Raw genomic sequence first — 17,622 nt, 5'->3', positions numbered from 1 at the left:
TGTTGTAGCCAGTGAATTTCTGTTTAACTTTATTTCATCATATATTTTCCTTGAGCAGCAGGGCAAGAATCAGTTGTAGGCACAGCTTGGCCTCCAGCTTGTCTCTATCTGATACAAAAGGAATTGAGAGGTTTGAGAGGCCTTTTAGTTTATCTCAACATACCTAATCTACCCTTTTGAAGACAGGCACGCAGAAAGCAACATCGCTGTGCTTACCTTTTAGACCGGAAAGCAGTGATTCACTTTGATTAAAATAATCACAGTGTTTTTTTAGAAAACAGCAGCACAGTGTCAGCAACATGAAGTCCTGTGAGTAATCTAATGATATGTTTCAAAACAGGAGGCCTGCATACAACAATAGGAGTCAGATATTGAATAGCCAGGCAGAACGTGATTACCACGTGTAACATAAAGGCCAGAAACACTCAGTGGGACTCAGTAACTACTGCAGCAAACCCATATAAACCACAGTGTTTCAGACGAAAAAAATCACCTTTAGATAGACAGTTATACATTTTAGAAAATACACATACATTTTGGAAATGGATTCGTAGGTCAAAGAGCCATAAAAGACCTACAGATATGCTTCTAAATGTGGGTCTTGCTACATTAATCTAAAGAAAACATTTACATGTATTCATGTAACCTTATTGTACATGTATTCATGTTTATCAAGCCCATCATTGCTTAAAAGGTAGGGCATGAGAATGTTTTATGAATAAGGGGTTTATAGTGCTAACGTCACATATAACAAAAGATTCAAAGAAGGGCACATGCCTGCCAGTAATAAGTAGGCTGGTAGGTAGTTAGTGAGCCTCAGGCTGAGGCGCTCTGTGGTTGGCAGGCCATGTGATGTGTCGCAACAGGCAGTTAGGAGCTCTTAGTATTCAGACGATCCGTAAGAGGAATGAACTCGAGCGAGAGTAGAACAGAGCGCAGCCGCCACCAGACTGTCTCTCAGGCAGCCTGTGATGTCATAGCAGCCCCCAAGGGGAACTCTCTGTCAGTGCTGCTCAGGCATATCAGAGGGAGAGGCTCCTCTACAGCAGTCTGTTGGCTGGCTGGCTGTGGGAGGGGGTTACTGAATAGCTGAGTATCCCAGGAGGACTGTTGTCAAGGCAATAGATACAAATGGAGAGGCAAGGTGAGGCAATACCACCCCAGACAAACAAACAAATAAACAAACAGGATAAGTACTCACTGGTGGTTGTGCTCTCATGTCCTTGTTATACTGTAGATAGCTTCCCAATGAAAAGGTGTGTTTTTAGATTGCTGATGAAATCTAAAGCTGAAGTAAGCCACGTGTACTTTAAATATTCATGTGTTTGCAGCATTTCTGTCTGCACTCTTCTCTATTTTACAGTTTAATCATTTGCATAGTTCTCTGAATACAGTTTTTTGAATGACTGCACACATTCTTCATAAGTCAAATTAACTAAAAAAAAAATCACAGAAAATTTACATACCTTCACCTGTAAAACAGACACTATTTCTGGTGCATCATAACACAAAAAATGACCTCTCTAAAAATGTTTTTTTAGATGTTTTATGAACCAATCTGACAATCTTCCCTTTTTTGCTTAAGGGCCGTGCGATACGAGGTGCTTACAAGTTCCAGGCTGTTATCACCACATTTGAGATGATCTTGGGAGGCTGTCCCGAGCTCAACGCCATAGAGTGGCGCTGTGTTATCATCGATGAGGCCCACCGCCTCAAGAACAAGAACTGCAAGCTGCTAGAAGGCTTCAAGCTCATGAGTCTGGTACGTAAACCATCGGCTTAGAGGGAGAAATGGGAATGAAAAGTCATTTCAAATAACACACAGTGCTGTGCAGAGTTTCACAGTGTAGTTTTCAAACTAATACAATCTATTTTGACTTGAATGAAATGCTCAAAACATTATGTCTAGCCCTTCCTGTTACACTCTGTTATGCTGTTTAATTAAGTAGGCAAGCTTTGATACAGAATGTAAGAAATGATCATTAATAAACCAATAATTGAAAAAAGTTTGTTTCAGGAGGGCTTTTGATAAATGAATCTAATTATAAATACTTTAACATTCTACTCTTGCCGTATTTCAGGAGCACAAGGTCCTGCTGACAGGAACTCCTCTTCAAAACACAGTGGAGGAGCTTTTCAGCCTGCTTCACTTCCTGGAGCCTGCGCGCTTCCCCTCAGAAAACACCTTCATGCAGGAGTTTGGAGACCTCAAGACTGAGGAGCAGGTGAGCCTGCAGATACATGGACAACATGGCCTAACATTTTTATGTTTTGTGAATGATCAGAATCAGTCATACAACAGATATCAGAGTGAACATATAATATAATAAGAGATGAAATTATCAAATAATGTAGTTTGAGCTTCTGTTGTTATTTCTGTCACCTTAAGGTTTACAATTGTTTCAAGGAAAGACAATTTTTAGTGTTGGTGTATTATATGAAAGGACAGCCAAATTATTGTCTTTTTTAGACCTTCACAGCACACATCGTTGCTCAGATACAAAGATCCTATTGGTACAGATGGAACCCTTGAAGTGGAGCTTTTTCTAACTAGGCCACAGTGACATTTTGTACAGCGCACACACACACCATATGGTGGATAATGGTAGGAGATAATGGAGTATTATGCTACTCATTGTATTGACACAATTGCTCACAAGAAAAATGCCTTTTACCTTTCCTCTACATACTGCTGGTATTTGGCATTTCGTTCGCCAGTAACACTGAAGAGAAGTCTGGGGAAAGACCATTACAACATGTTTGAAGTGTCGTTCTCAGGCTGAAAGTTAAAATATTTGGAACAGCTACAGCTGTACACTGGATACTAAAACTAGAAGCTCTTAGTGCCAGTGGGAATGTGAAGTCCTTTTCATAGTAAAAGCTCTTGATGTTAAGAGGTTCTCGTTCACCATCACAACATAACTGATGTTAGACAAGGGCCTGTATGTGTAATGCTGTGATGGTAAATATGGAATAAAGAAATGTATTAAGTCTATTGTCAGATATTAATAATATACAGAATATGATGTAAAGCCTTTGATATAAAATACTACATTCTAGTTCTGTGTTTGGTTACTCCTACTAGATTACATGTACTTTACCCAGTTGTGTAGTTTTAGTGGTTCTTTGCCTCTGCGTCATCCATTACAGTCGTGGGAGTTGAGGAAAGGAAACTGAAATGCTTGGTCTGATGCTGCACTGCAATCAAATTTTGGATACAATTATTGACTATAATAAATTATTCTCAACTTGGCAATGGAAAACTGACTGGAACACATCAAAACCTTTTGAAATGTCATGTGTGACACTGTTTGTTTTGGCTCCTGCTCTAAACCAAGTCAAGTGCAGCAGTTAGTGAATTTCATAACTGTAACCGTCATCTTTTTTGGCCCACAGGTACAGAAGCTTCAGGGTATCTTAAAGCCCATGATGCTGCGTCGGTTGAAGGAGGATGTGGAGAAGAAGTTGGCCCCTAAAGAAGAAACCATCATAGAGGTTGAACTCACCAACATTCAGAAGAAATACTACCGTGCCATCCTAGAGAAGAACTTTTCTTTCCTGGCTAAAGGAGCTGGCCAGGCAAATATGCCCAACCTGGTCAACACAATGATGGAGCTGAGAAAGTGCTGCAACCACCCCTACCTCATTAAAGGTAGGATGATACTTACCAAGTGACTGTTTTTATTTTTAAATACTGTTGAAATATACAGTTGTAATTTTGGCAGGCAAAGCTGCAGAAGGCCTACAATTCCACAATTTCCTGTTTAGTCTTGTGGAGGAGAAGTGGACACAGTTTAGCAGATTATGGTGATCACTATAATTTGATGCCTCAAGGGATCGTTACATCAAACTCTGCATACCGGTGATGTTGGATTAAGAAAACCATGAGGATATTTGCATCTGCACTGAGTCTGCCTAGTATTTGTCACCAGTATCAAATCTGTAGGATGGCATTTGTAGCATATACTCGTAAAATTCATGCTGTATATATTACACAGGCATGTAAAAAGTTGACAGTAAGATGAGGAATGTATTTGATGCAGAGATATTTCTGAAGTTTCTCTTTGTTCATCTGTATTGTGTAAATGTTTGCTGCTGCATGAGAAAATACAACAGTAGAGCCCGTATCTTCATGAATGCACACTGAAAAGCACAAAGACACAGTAATGCTAATGTATCAATTTCTTCGCTACGCCAGGGGCAGAAGAGAAGATCCTAGAGGACTTCAGGGAGGTGTATAGTCCTACTGCCATCGACTTTCACCTGCAGGCTATGGTGCAGTCTGCCGGGAAGCTGGTCCTTATTGACAAACTGCTGCCCAAGATGAAGGCCGGAGGGCACAAGGTGCTCATCTTCTCCCAAATGGTGCGCTGCCTGGACATCTTGGAAGACTACCTCATTCAGAGAAGGTAATGATGACAGATCAGATGATTAAGGACATTCTGACTGAAGTCTGGAAAAGAAATCATGCATTGCAAAAAGTAGTGGGTGTGTGTGTGTGTGTACATGACAACAGATCGTAATTAAGCAGTGTGATATTTATTGTTGCAAAGGGTAACAATTTCTGTCAGTGTATGTAGGGAGGAAAATCAACTTGTGCTGAAAATTTACTGCAGAGATCGTTCCCCCCCCCCCCCCCCCCCCACTTCTTTTTCCTGTTGAACCGCTGCTGATCAAAAATGTAAAGCCACTTTTATCCTCTGGCTTCATATGGTTCTTTAAGATTAAAAAACTTGTGCATGTGACAGTTAGGATTTAGTGTGAACGTTATAACTAGGATTTACAATATACTGGGAACTATAATTCATATGGCTGCAAATGATTAGGAACAGGATATCTCTATTTCTGTAGAGATGTGTTTTAGCATGTGATACATGACGGCCAATGGCCAGTGAGAGCAGTTGGCAGCAGCAATAACAGATACCAGCAGCATTAGCAATTAGAGGTATGGAGCCTCAAAACAACACATCCATCCATCTATTATCTGCAACCATTTATCCTGTTCTGAGTCACAGGGAGCAGGAATCTATCCCAGCATGCACAGGGCAAAAGGCAGTGTGTACACACAGACGACACATATACAGACAAACACCTTCATATTCTCACTCTTCATTCTTGCATATCTTTGGATTGGTGAAGGAAATTGTCTTAAGTAATTGCTCTGGAGGGGAAACATCGAGTAGTATTTTCTTCTCTCCTCTTTAACTCTCAGTGTATGGCTAAACAGATCTCGAAACTCGCATCATTTTGCTAAAGCATAAAAAAGTCAGTCCTTTTCACAGATGCATTGGTAAACATACTAATTTAATATAACATCTGGTCTCCACTATGAGGGTTCATTTTCAAAGATTAAGGGTTAATAAATAGAGCTATTTCACTATCTAAATAATGTAATAACATGATTTTCTTTTATTTACAGTATTTGTTGATTCAGGTCAAATCAATCTCAGTCTTTTTCCTGTTTTTGTGCTAAAAGAGTGATTTTTTTAAAAAAAAAATGTTTTTTAACCTAAAATGGGTGTGAATTAAAAGCTTTAAAAAATGCAAGTCTGTTTCCTTGCTCACAGAGCACAGGAGCAGCTGATAAAGATGATGGACACCATTTGTACTTATATCATGGCCATAAACCTACTATACAACTTAAGTACAACATTGCTTTGACACTCAAATTGTGAGCTTGGTCACCTTGCTTTGTGTGTCTGGTTCTGTCTGTGTCAGCAGTGTCTTGAGTAATGTCCGAAAGCCCCATAAAAACCTGATGGAGTGAGTGTTCAAGACATTCTAGCCAGACAACAAGGGGGAGGGTTAGGATTTAATTACATTTAGGAATTTCATATTTACAACTAAGCGTTAGGGTCTCTGGTTCTCATCTTTGCCTTTTATTTTTTATTCATTTTCACTCCTCTTCTTCCATCTTTTCCGTTTCACTTTTCTTACTCTTTTGGGTCTTTTTCTCACTTTTCTTTTTGTTGCTTTCATGTCTCTGTTTCTGCCTCTCGCTTTTTCTTCTGGCTTCCCTCCAGCAGCTGGAGCACACCCTAAACTATTGTAAACACGAGGTGCTGTGCAGCACAGACCTAGACAAGGTTCAGCAGCAGGTTACAGAAGCCCTCAGGGCTCCACCACATTAGACAAGAAGGAGTTTCTCCTGACTGGAAGTGGATTACCCCGGGGAGGGTGGGGGGTCAGAGTGTGGGAGGGGATGAGAAAAGATGAAAGAGGATCACCACACAGAGAAAGAGTTTTACCTTTTGAGGATGCCTTTTTTTAGGTGTACATCCAGGCCCGGTCCCAGTCCATAAGTACTATGGCTGTTTCAGTTATGACAGGTCAAGATAGTTTTTAAGAGCTTAATTCACTAATCAAACTACTCAAGAAAACACAAACATAACCAAACTTTTTATATTTAATATTTAAGTATAAGTGAAGTATCTTTCAGATAAGCCACGTATTGAATGCATTATTGTCACAAACAAGCATTTTTTGTCTTGCAGGTACTTGTATGAGCGAATAGATGGACGTGTTCGTGGGAACCTGCGGCAGGCCGCCATTGACCGCTTCAGCAAGCCTGACTCAGACCGCTTCGTTTTCCTTCTGTGTACAAGAGCTGGAGGCCTGGGAATCAACCTCACAGCAGCAGACACCTGTATCATCTTTGACTCTGACTGGAACCCGCAGAACGACCTGCAGGTAGGACATACATACACAAACACATATACGCACACACGTACACACAGTAGTCTATGAAATGTACCACTGTGGATATGTACCACTAATGTTTAGGCATTAGAGAATTCTGGCACACTAACGGTTATCTCTTGTGTGACATCTGCTCATGTAAACACTTGCCAGCTAGACTCATCACCATGGAAAATGCTTTACACTGTGTCCAATCAAGAATACATGAGCATTACTTCATTATTTACATTAGCCTTTATCATGTAGAAATGAACATTTTTCATTTTGATCAGTGATTTAAAAGCAGGTGTCAATTAGCTTAAACTTCAGATATAGAAATGAAACCTATTTGCACGTGTATTGCACTACTCCGTTTTTCTGTTCTTCACAGGCCCAGGCTCGCTGCCATCGGATCGGTCAGAACAAGGCAGTGAAGGTGTACCGTCTGATCACCAGGAACTCGTATGAGCGGGAAATGTTTGATCGTGCCAGCCTCAAGCTGGGTTTGGACAAAGCAGTGTTGCAGAGCATGAGTGGCCGAGATAACAGCCTGGGAGGAGGTACTGGGGGAGGGGTAAGTTTGAGAATTGTCCAAATGGCCTGGAATAGAAATGTGGAATTAAAACATTAAGTCTTTAAAATTATGTTCAGTTTATTTCCAAAGAGAAGTGTTTGTTTTCAGACAGTGCTTGTGATTATAAAATCCAATTTCACAAGTTGACCTTGGCTGGACATGACATTTTTCAGTTTAACTATTGCATCATTAAACAGCTGTATTTTCTTCTTAACATACTCTGCCATACCCACCAAACTCATTTTACAACTTTTTTTTTTTTTTTTTTACTCAGCCACCCTCTTCTGCAGCTACTCATTTTATCATCATATTTAAAATGAATTAAAATCTTAAAATCTGGAAAGGAAATTAAGAACTTAAGTTTAACCACAGTCCTCACAGGACATTGTCTTCTCAACAATAATAAGTCAACACTTTCCGATATCATCAGTCCCGAATGACACCAGAGAAACTCTGTACCATACGGCAGACAACAAGAAGATGCTAAGCAAAGGAAAAAGAACAGTTTAAACACCCTAAAACTTGGAGCTCACTCTTAAAATTTCCACTTCAAGTGTAACCGATCCTATTAGAGTCTAATCTCTCTCTGAGGGCGTGTGTCAACAGTGTGTGAAGTGTGTAGGTGGATGTTTAGCTGCAGTTGGTGTCCTTTGAGAATTATCTGAACTATAAGGGGGTTGTTAGCTATTAGCAGGTCGCCACATCTGGTTTGACTGAACATATTTGCATACTAAACAGCTGTTGGGGTTAGATACAGGGCTGCTGCTCTTATTATTTTAATACTCCGTGTGTGTGCGCTGTGTATTAAGCAGGCTATTTCTGAGAACACTTTGACTTTTGTAGGTATTAACAGTAAGTTTTTCCTCAAGCATGTATGTAATATGTACCTTACCAATGAATTTTGCAATATTATTTGCTAATGTCACTTATTTTTACTCGGTGGCTGTGTTTTCTTTCCCCTCACTGCCAAACATTCTCCTTACCTCCCAGGCGGTGCAGCAGCAGCTGTCTAAGAAGGAGATCGAGGATCTGTTGCGACGTGGTGCCTATGGGGCCATCATGGATGAGGAAGATGAAGGGGCCAAATTCTGTGAGGAGGACATCGACCAGATCCTCCAGCGCAGGACAAAGACCATCACCATTGAGTCTGAGGGACGAGGATCCACCTTTGCAAAGGTGGTGCAACATGCACACAACACTTAATATATGTAGATTCTGTTGTAGCTTAATATAGTGCATTGTGTGCCACTATATTACTATGCCGTGGCTTTTTCACTCTCACTCTCTTTGACCATAAATGCATTTTATATAATTCAACAATAATGTCTTTTGAAAGTGATGTGAATATTTTACAGGTCACTGACTGTTTTTGATTGCCAACCAATAGCAGCTCATAGTTAGACGTACAGACAATGGCACAGATCATTATGAATCGTTATGATTCTGATGTCTGCTTTCAGGCCAGTTTTGTGGCATCCGGAAACCGCACAGACATCTCTCTGGATGACCCCAACTTCTGGGACAAGTGGGCCAAAAAGGCAGACATCGATGTGGATATGGTCAATGGCAGAGTAAGTACTGCACCACAAATGACAGAATACACTGAGTAAAGAATAATAAGGACATTACAGAAATGGCACAACTCTCCAGATCATGTTTTATATGAACGGAAAACCCTTTGCTGAAATTTTGATTGCCCCTCCCCTCTACAGAACAGCTTGGTGATTGACACTCCCCGTGTCAGAAAGCAGACTAGGCCCTTCAGCGCCACCAAGGATGAGCTGGCAGAGCTTTCCGAGGGTGAAAGCGACAATGACGAGACCAAACCTAAACTCAGGCGAAACCATGACCGCCTCAACAGCTATGGACGCACAGAGTGCTTCAGAGTAGAGAAGAACCTGCTTGTATACGGGTAAGATGATTAAAATTAGTTTAAGCCACTATCAACCTACAGCAGCCTGACTGAAACACATGTAATACAATGCAGGACAGATAAATCTTCTACAGTCAGTAATGTTTCCTCACAATGTTCCCCACTGTAAATGGCCAATGGCAGTTTTCTACAAATGAACAAAGCCATCATCACTGTAATTGTAAAACCATGTACATGTTGAGTTTCACCACTGAAGTGTCCAAATAGTATACCCAAACAACATTTTAAAGTTCTCAGGCACCATGCCTAATATCAGGCATAGAGCAGTTTTAAATTAATATAATATTTAATTCAATAAATTGTACACATTTCCTCCTGGACAACTTTTCAGGCTCACAAATGTTTTCTTGATTTAATCCCTGTGTAAATAAGGAATTTAATAAAATATTTTTTTTTCGTTGTCCAGCTGGGGTCGTTGGAAAGATATTCTCAACCATGGGCGTTTTAAGAAGCAGCTGACAGAGTGGGATGTGGAGGCCATCTGCAGGGCCCTGCTGTCCTACTGCCTGGTCCATTATCGTGGAGATGACAAAATCAAAAGCTTCATGTGGGACCTGATTGCTCCTACTGAAGACGGACGCACTAAGGAGCTGCAGAATCACCTTGGTGAGTCTCAGGATGTATAAGCTTCATTTGGCTGTCCTAAATACAACAGATGGCGGTAATATCAATGTATCACTATGAGTCTGCAGATGATATCACGAAAAGGTTATTGCAGTACAAGGAAAGGTGATAAAAATCAATACACATGGAGAGGTTGTACTAAGTGGGATATGACTTTTGACCCCCCTCTTCTTCCATTAGGTTTGTCTGCTCCAGTCCCTCGAGGCAGAAAGGGTAAGAAGATGAAGACCCAGTCCAGCTCTTTTGACATCCACAAGGCTGAGTGGCTAAGGAAGCACAACCCAGAGCACATGCTTCAGGACGACGGCTACAAGAAACACCTTAAACATCACTGCAACAAGTAGGTGTTTCCTTATCCAGCTATGTTTACATTGTACACTTAACATTTTAAGCATTTAGCTGACACTTTTTATTAGTTACAGTGTGGATATTCCTACATCTCTAACAGTACAATAAACTAGAATTCGTTTTCCTTTTTATAACCAGCTCTTTATAAGAGACCAGTAGTAGTAACCACACAAGATAAATATTATTGGCTACTTGAAATGATTTTCATAGATGAAAGAGACAAAAAGGGTTGGAATGTCTTGTATTTTTCAGGATTTAACTCGCTTCATAGTGCACATGGTGACTAATAGTCTACCACTTGGATATTTTATCTCTTGTGGGTGAGAATGTGTGTTCTCTTGTGTCTGTGTTTAAACCTTTATCCTATTATAGCAACTGGCAGGTGGTCATTATTCTCCTCTAGCACAGATTGTATCAGTTTATTTTAATAGAATGAAGCCTAAGTGTATGAAAATACAATTTGCACGTGGTTCAAATTTTAACTGCAGCACCTCCAAGCAACAGTAATTAGGAAGCACTAACACAACTATTGGAGCCGACACTTTACTGATTCATTAACGGACATGCATCACATGGAGACCAGCTGACTGATACAAATCTTAATGAGACTTCAGCCCAGCTAATGGCTGTCACAGATCTCTCTTATTTACAGACAGAGGGGAAAAGATAGGCCGTTGAGATATAAAGCCAAATAGATGGCTGCTTCTTTTTAAAAGGGGGGCTTGTGTCCATAGGGCTTTGGACACAGAGCACTGCAGCGTCCATAGAAAGTTCCCCATTGTTTCCTGGTCCAGTAGTGCTGAATCCAGGGATTGTCTGATATGTGACAACGGGCAAATGGGGACACACAGTCAGCAGGATTTGCTGACTTCTGCGTTTTCACTCTGAGGACCTGGAATGTGACTGGTGGGGTTGGGGGGGCGTTCACTGGCTTCCTTAACAGGATCATAAATGTAGGATAGAGCTCCTACAGAGGACTAGAAAGTCTAGGAAGTAATGGGAAATGATTTTGACACTTTCCAAAAGTTCTGGAGTTGTTACTGTGTAGTAATATCAGCACTACCTTCAGTGCATGCTGTAATAAAGATGTGAAATTGTGATTGATCAATGCTCTATAGCATGTGTGATAGGATTTTGAGAAAGCACATTAAAGAATGCTATGGTGCTTTGAATTGCATCTGTGAGGCAGCATCTGCCTGTTACACTGGCTTTTGATGGATTGCTTTCTGTGAACAGACCATGAGGGATTCTTTGCATGACGCTCATGTCATGCATACTTTGCTCATTTGCTCCCGGAAGACTGTATGACTAGGCTGAGATCCTCTGCAGCCTCTCTGAGTGAACCACAGCACACACACACACACACACACACACACACACAAAGTAAGGACTTGGAAGGAGAGTGATGAAGGGCTGTGCTGACAGGCAGAGGAAGCGGCAGCTGCTCCTGGGCGGGTCCAGTCACACAGGAGGATAGAGGGTGGAGGAGGGAGAGGGAGGAAGTTCAAGACTTTGATTTAGCTGAACTCCAAGTCCAGACTGGTCACCACAGACATCCATCACTCAGACAGACCAACAGACCTCGGCACTGCAGTTTTTCTTGGTCCTGTCAGTGAATCAGGGAAGGATTTTGGGCTCATTTATAACAATATTTAGCTGAGTTACAGTGTAAGAAAGATGGAATTCCTGGCATGCTGTATTTCAGAGCGACATTCCTCAGTTCTTTCACTGCTGTTGAGCGAAGCGCACAGCTCTCAGTCTGCAGACGTCAATAGTTTGGCAACAGAGGCTGGACACCTGCAGCCATAAAATTTACTTGGCAAATTATTTTTCTTATCTAATTTGTATTAATTTGGTTTGTAAAAGTTTTTATTATATTTTAATGAAGAGTGAGATTTAAGGATTTTCATCCAGGAAAGCTGTATGTCTCAATTTGGATAAAACTGCCTAAATATCCCTGCTCATTTGAAAATGGCAGAGTATGTCTTCTGAGATGTAGCCATTCAGGAAAGAATAATCGTAAATCAGCTAATAATTCAGCAATGTTCATAGACAATTTTGTTTTCATGTGAGCAAAACCTGAGGGCTTTGCAACAGCAGAAAGACATGACACAATGGATTAAAAAATTATTTTGTGTTTATAAACAAATGTTAACGTGAAACACTTTCTACATTAAGCAAGATCTCAAGCTGTACCAGACGTTACAGCGTGGCACACCACCGCACCGCCGTTCCCACCACTTCACTCTGTCTCTGCTCAAAGCCTGCTGGCTGTGATGTGTGATCATGCATCACAGAGCTAATGTCTCCCCTGTGAGTCAGCCTCTCTCTACCTTGTCAGCCTCGACTTCCCAGCCTTCATCTACTGCCAGAGCACGACCACATGATGATTGGAGAGAGACTGTTGTCTGTTGATTCAGTCCTCAGAGCCGTGCGACAGAGCTGCTCATGACTCCCTGTGTGGTTGATAAAATAATGTCGACTTCAGTGATAGTTAATTGATCAGGGATTGTATGCATTGGTCACGGTGACTCATAAAGTGTGTCCTGCTCTGTGGAAGGCCTGTACAGATAATGATTTATAGCCGTACACTGTTCATCACAAAAAGGAATAACCGTACAGGCAGATCAATTGTAATGTGTGCTGTTAATGTTATGGCAATGAAATGATAGGACTTCACAGTATAATCCTGTTTGTAATTCATTTCACTCGTGTGCATTGTGTTCATCAGGTTGCTGTGTGACTCTGGGAACGTGTGTGTGTGTGTGTGTCGGTTCTGCTCGCTCAGCGTTTGTGCATGGTCAGGGCTTTTTTGTGACCAGTGGGCTTTCTCTGTGCAGGGTGCTGCTCAGGGTCAGAATGCTCTACTACCTGAAACAGGAGGTGATAGGAAGCCAGGCCCAGCAGGTACTAGACGGCGTGGAAGCAAGGTGAGCTCAACTTTGACAAACTCAGGTGTTACATTACCTCACATACACTTTCCCTATGCTTTATCATTGTTGGCTTTATTCTACACCTTTTACCGCTTGGAACAGAATCACTTAAATCAACTAACACAAATACAATTCACAGAATATATTTGTGCTAGTTACACATTAAACAGTAGACGGCATGTAATTGCTGCTCAGAAATGGAATTCCTACACAGATGGTAAGATAAATTTAGCAGCTTTATTACAAGAGCTTAGACCAGGACAGAGCTGTCTACTGCCAATAGCAGTGTTTCCATATCAAGGTGAATTAGCTGCCTCATAATTTTTCTTCCTTTAGTGTGAGTGTGGTCATTAGCATATAGTATCAACCTGTTGAAGGAAGAAACAGCTGATCAGCCAAATGAATAAGAAAGCTATAGAGCTCCACCTGCTGGTGAAAGATGGGCATTTTTCTTGTTTCTGATATAATGCTGTTCAAAATGGTTCATCGAAACTGTTAACAAGGAAAGCGCCATGCAAAGTTACATAGGGCTTTTATTGTTTCACAGGTCTTATGTTGTTGTTTTATCAAAAAAAGCCTTCCAGAGAAGATACATGTTGGCCTCCTGAACAGCCAGAAGTCTTTGCATGAATAGTAAACTAAAACAGCAATGGAAACAAATTAAAAAGCAAGTGGGGGTTTTCTAAATCATGATCAAATTTAGGTTTTTCAAAGAGAGGACTTGTATACAATATTTGCGTGTATCAGGAAAAGCAGAAGCTCTGGGCCCAGAGATGGAACAGTTTACTGGCGTAGATTTACGTAACTGCCTCTCACAAACCGCGTTGCAAAAAAGGAACTGTGCTTAAGCCAAAACTGCAGTCAGAGTGCTAGAATATCAGTAAGTGTATGAAATTTCTTCCCACAATGTCTGTCTGAAACTCCTCCTCAGTGAGATAAATATCTGGGTGCCAGAGCCTGATCATTCTGAGCTTCCAACCTTGTGGTGGGATACCGTCTCTGATAAGTGTCTGCTGCTGGGTATCTACAAGCATGGTAAGTAAACTCAGTGCTTACTGTGACTAATTATTTGAATTCCCATATTGTATAAAGCCATGTCATCTGGAGGTGGCATTAAATCCTACTAGCCTCTACTGTACTTTTAAAGCATAAACAGAAGAGGAAATAGTCAGTACCTGACAATTTTATTTTCACTGATAAATTTTGGTGTCACTTTTATAGTGTATTTGTGTATGTGTTTTCCATTGATAGCAAGTGATTGTGGGAAAATGTCCAGCTTGTGTTTGTGGCCCTATCTAAGGTTTCCATGCATTATCCTTTGCTAACCTTGGTGTTTGCTTATCCTCCTGTGCACTCCCAGGTTATGAAAAGTACAACACTATCCGTGCAGACCCTGCCCTGTGCTTCCTAGAGCGTGTGGGACGACCGGATGAGAAGGCCATCGCTGCCGAACAGAGAGGCAATGATTTCATGGATGGGTGGGTACATGACCTGGGCCTGAAAAACATTATTTGGTCTTTGTTTTATCTCGCTTGACTAACATTTAGATATTTTTAAAAATTTTCTCCACTAAGTTGTCAACTGCAAAAATGAAACAAATTTTATCTGCATGTGCAGGGATGTAGATGATCCAGAATACAAGCCTGCTCCAGCCCTGCTGAAGGACGATATGGAGGTAAGACCACAGGAACCAAAAGGGAATATTGGCCCTCTGATAAGGCCCAGTAACACTCTATCTGACTGGCTGAAGACATTATTCCCTTTGTACATTTGTGATTTACTATGCAATCCATCACTATCTTGTATGTTTCCTGTTTGAATACGATGTGATAAACGCACACTGTCTTCTCATGTAGGATGATGCCTCTTCTCCTGGAGACTTGGTTGTCACTGACAACGCTGGAGGTGAGTATTAGATGCTTGTAATCCACCAAGGATTATCATCATCATAATTAGGCTTCCCACATACAGGAGCAATCTAGAAAAGTTCTGAAATTTTAAATGTTCAGGTCTGGAGTAAAGATGAAATCTGCACATGCAAAATGTCCTTTGTTCTGCACATTAGTGGAAAAAAAACAGAAATAATGGCACTTTGTCACAAAACTGGACTTATCTCATTTATTATTAATGATGTGTCAAATTTGGCTGCAAACTTAATTACTTACTTAAATTAATAGTGACTAATTATCATAGCAGTGTTGTTACTCACTGTAGATAGAATTTAAAAAAATAAATAAATTTTAAAAAAAAATAGTGAAACGGAAAATTACTCTGTTCCAGATGCAGTTCCAGTGACGGAAGGTGAAAGTATCTATTGGCCCTCTTCTTCGGTGCTGACTGCCAGGCTGAGGCGTCTGATCACAGCCTCCCAGCGCTACACCAAGAGCCGGCAGATCCTCCACATCCACCAGGCTCAGTCTCAGCAGACCATGATAATGTCTGCTCCGCTCTGCCCGCTGCCCCCCACACTCAACGACACCCTCAACCCCAAGATGGCTGCTAAGATTGAACGCCAACAAAGGTCAGTGCACAGATCAGATCAATGATTGTTTGAGAAAGAAATATATCTCGGATGTTTAGACTAATATTTCTGTGATAAAGTCAGAATATATTATTGTAACCACAGAATATAGATGTAAATTGGAAAATTTACACTGTAATAACACTGTCAACAGATGGACCAGGCGAGAGGAGGCTGACTTCTATCGGGTGGTCTCCACTTTTGGTGTTGTTTTTGACCCAGACCTTGGACGGTTTGACTGGACCAAGTTCAGGGCCATGGCTCGACTGCACAAGAAGACTGATGAGAGTCTGCAGAAATACCTGTGTGCTTTCACCGCCATGTGCAGGCGGGTGTGTCGCCTGCCACCCAAGGAAGGAGGTCAGAAGCCTATTTTCTTATTCACACATGAACACACACATATATAAACAAGTCTTTATTAATATACATCTGAAGTGAAGAGGTCTGGATACTCAGGAGACCACATCAACATTTTGCTTTTGACATTCAACAGTTTCCCACACAAAGTGTTAGCCTGCTAGACCCTATGATCATGAAATTATGTGCTTGTCCAGTTGCTTTTTTTATTTCACTGACAAATAAATGAGATCTGAGTACTTTTGAATGTATGGTGTTGTCAGAACACTGCATATTATGCTTTGTCCGTTGTCACACACACGCACACACTTCTCAAAATGAGTTCACCAGCTTTTCACACAGGAAAGATGGGAGCAGACATAACTAGCATACATGAACCCAACTGGTGAGAGAGAACAATTAACTGTGACCTTGCTGGTGGTAGAGGAAACTAAATCAATAAAATATTTGGGTTGCAACCATTACAACATCTAAAACCATTTTACACTCATTCCTGGCTGTAAATGGTTTTATACCGGTGAGAGGTCGGTAGCACCTTGGTGAACAAGCTGGCTCAGCAGTACTGAGGCAGAGGAACTGATAAGGTTAATCATTTGTGGAAAGACAAACAGTGTGCTGTTTAAACTCCAGGCACAAACAGGTCTTTGGTTTGTACCTGTAGAGCAGCCTTTATTTCCTCTCACACAAGTTTTCTCGTATGTCTTTGTTCCAGACTCTGCAGTGGACCCATCTCTGACCATCCAGCCCATCACAGAGGAGCGAGCGTCTCGCACACTGTACAGAGTAGAGTTGCTTCGCCAGGTGAGAGAGCAGGTCCTTCGTCACTCATTACTCTATGAGCGCCTGTCACTGTGTCAGATGAGCTCTGACTTACCCGTGTGGTGGGAAGCTGGTACTCATGACCGTGACCTGCTAATTGGTGCTGCCAAGCACGGCGTCAGCCGCACAGACTACCACATTCTTCGAGACCCTGAGCTCTGCTTCATGGCTGCCCAACGCAACTACAGCCAAACAAAAGCTGCACAGCAGCAATCACGCACATCCACCCCGCTCCTACACCCTCAGTACCAGGCCACCAGCTCAGTGTTGACAGGCTCACCGGCGCCTCCAACAGCCCCGAGAGACCCAGAGCCCTGTGGGGTTGTACCCAAAGTCGAACCAGCCTCAGAAGGGGAGGATAGCAGGGAGAAGCATGGGGAGAGTTGGAGTCCTCCTCGAGCGCCAGCTACTCCTACAGGTCTGGAGGAGAAGCCTATTCCTGAGATGAGGGACAGTGAAAGGCAGATGGTTGCAGCACGAACGAAGCCTCTCACTCCCAACTCCTCAGAGAGGAAACCCAAGAAGACCAGCAAGAGAAGCCGCAGGGAGGCCAGGCGTGGCTCAGAGTCCGACTCAGATGGCTCCTCCTCAAGCTCTTCATCCCGCTCCTCTTCCTCTTCATCATCATCGTCTTCTTCCTCGTCACATTCCGGGTCCAGCTCTTCCTCCTCTTCATCGTCTTGCTCCTCTGGCTCTTCATCGTCATCCTCCTCTTCCTCATCATCTTCTGATGACAGTGAAAGTGAGGGAGAGGAAGGAAAGAAGAAAGGTGAGTACCCTTTTTAATATGTAGGAGACAACTAAGTAAACCATATATACCATGCAAATTCGATTT

General features: G+C 41.8%; 1 protein-coding gene across 7 annotated transcripts in view; it reads left to right on the top strand.

Moving 5' to 3' along the window:
* Positions 1-17,622, top strand: part of chd9 (chromodomain helicase DNA binding protein 9) — a 76,355-nt gene that overhangs the window by 53,373 nt on the left and 5,360 nt on the right. For all 7 annotated transcript variants that reach the window (XM_042406278.1, XM_042406296.1, XM_042406291.1 and 4 more), the window contains 19 exons: positions 1,586-1,762; positions 2,082-2,225; positions 3,397-3,652; positions 4,199-4,409; positions 6,495-6,690; positions 7,070-7,252; positions 8,243-8,428; positions 8,713-8,823; positions 8,965-9,164; positions 9,592-9,791; positions 9,990-10,149; positions 12,998-13,087; positions 14,022-14,125; positions 14,451-14,568; positions 14,708-14,765; positions 14,947-14,995; positions 15,371-15,611; positions 15,766-15,971; positions 16,681-17,556. In XM_042406278.1, the coding sequence (XP_042262212.1) occupies positions 1,586-1,762; positions 2,082-2,225; positions 3,397-3,652; positions 4,199-4,409; positions 6,495-6,690; positions 7,070-7,252; positions 8,243-8,428; positions 8,713-8,823; positions 8,965-9,164; positions 9,592-9,791; positions 9,990-10,149; positions 12,998-13,087; positions 14,022-14,125; positions 14,451-14,568; positions 14,708-14,765; positions 14,947-14,995; positions 15,371-15,611; positions 15,766-15,971; positions 16,681-17,556 (3,766 nt within the window). The remainder of the gene's footprint in view (positions 1-1,585; positions 1,763-2,081; positions 2,226-3,396; positions 3,653-4,198; positions 4,410-6,494; positions 6,691-7,069; positions 7,253-8,242; positions 8,429-8,712; positions 8,824-8,964; positions 9,165-9,591; positions 9,792-9,989; positions 10,150-12,997; positions 13,088-14,021; positions 14,126-14,450; positions 14,569-14,707; positions 14,766-14,946; positions 14,996-15,370; positions 15,612-15,765; positions 15,972-16,680; positions 17,557-17,622) is intronic.

The sequence above is a fragment of the Thunnus maccoyii genome, chromosome 1 (assembly GCF_910596095.1).
Source record: "Thunnus maccoyii chromosome 1, fThuMac1.1, whole genome shotgun sequence".
NCBI classification, from domain to species: Eukaryota; Metazoa; Chordata; class Actinopteri; order Scombriformes; family Scombridae; genus Thunnus; species Thunnus maccoyii.
The sequence above is the reverse complement of the archived record's forward strand: the minus strand, read 5'-3'. Positions and strand labels throughout refer to the sequence as shown.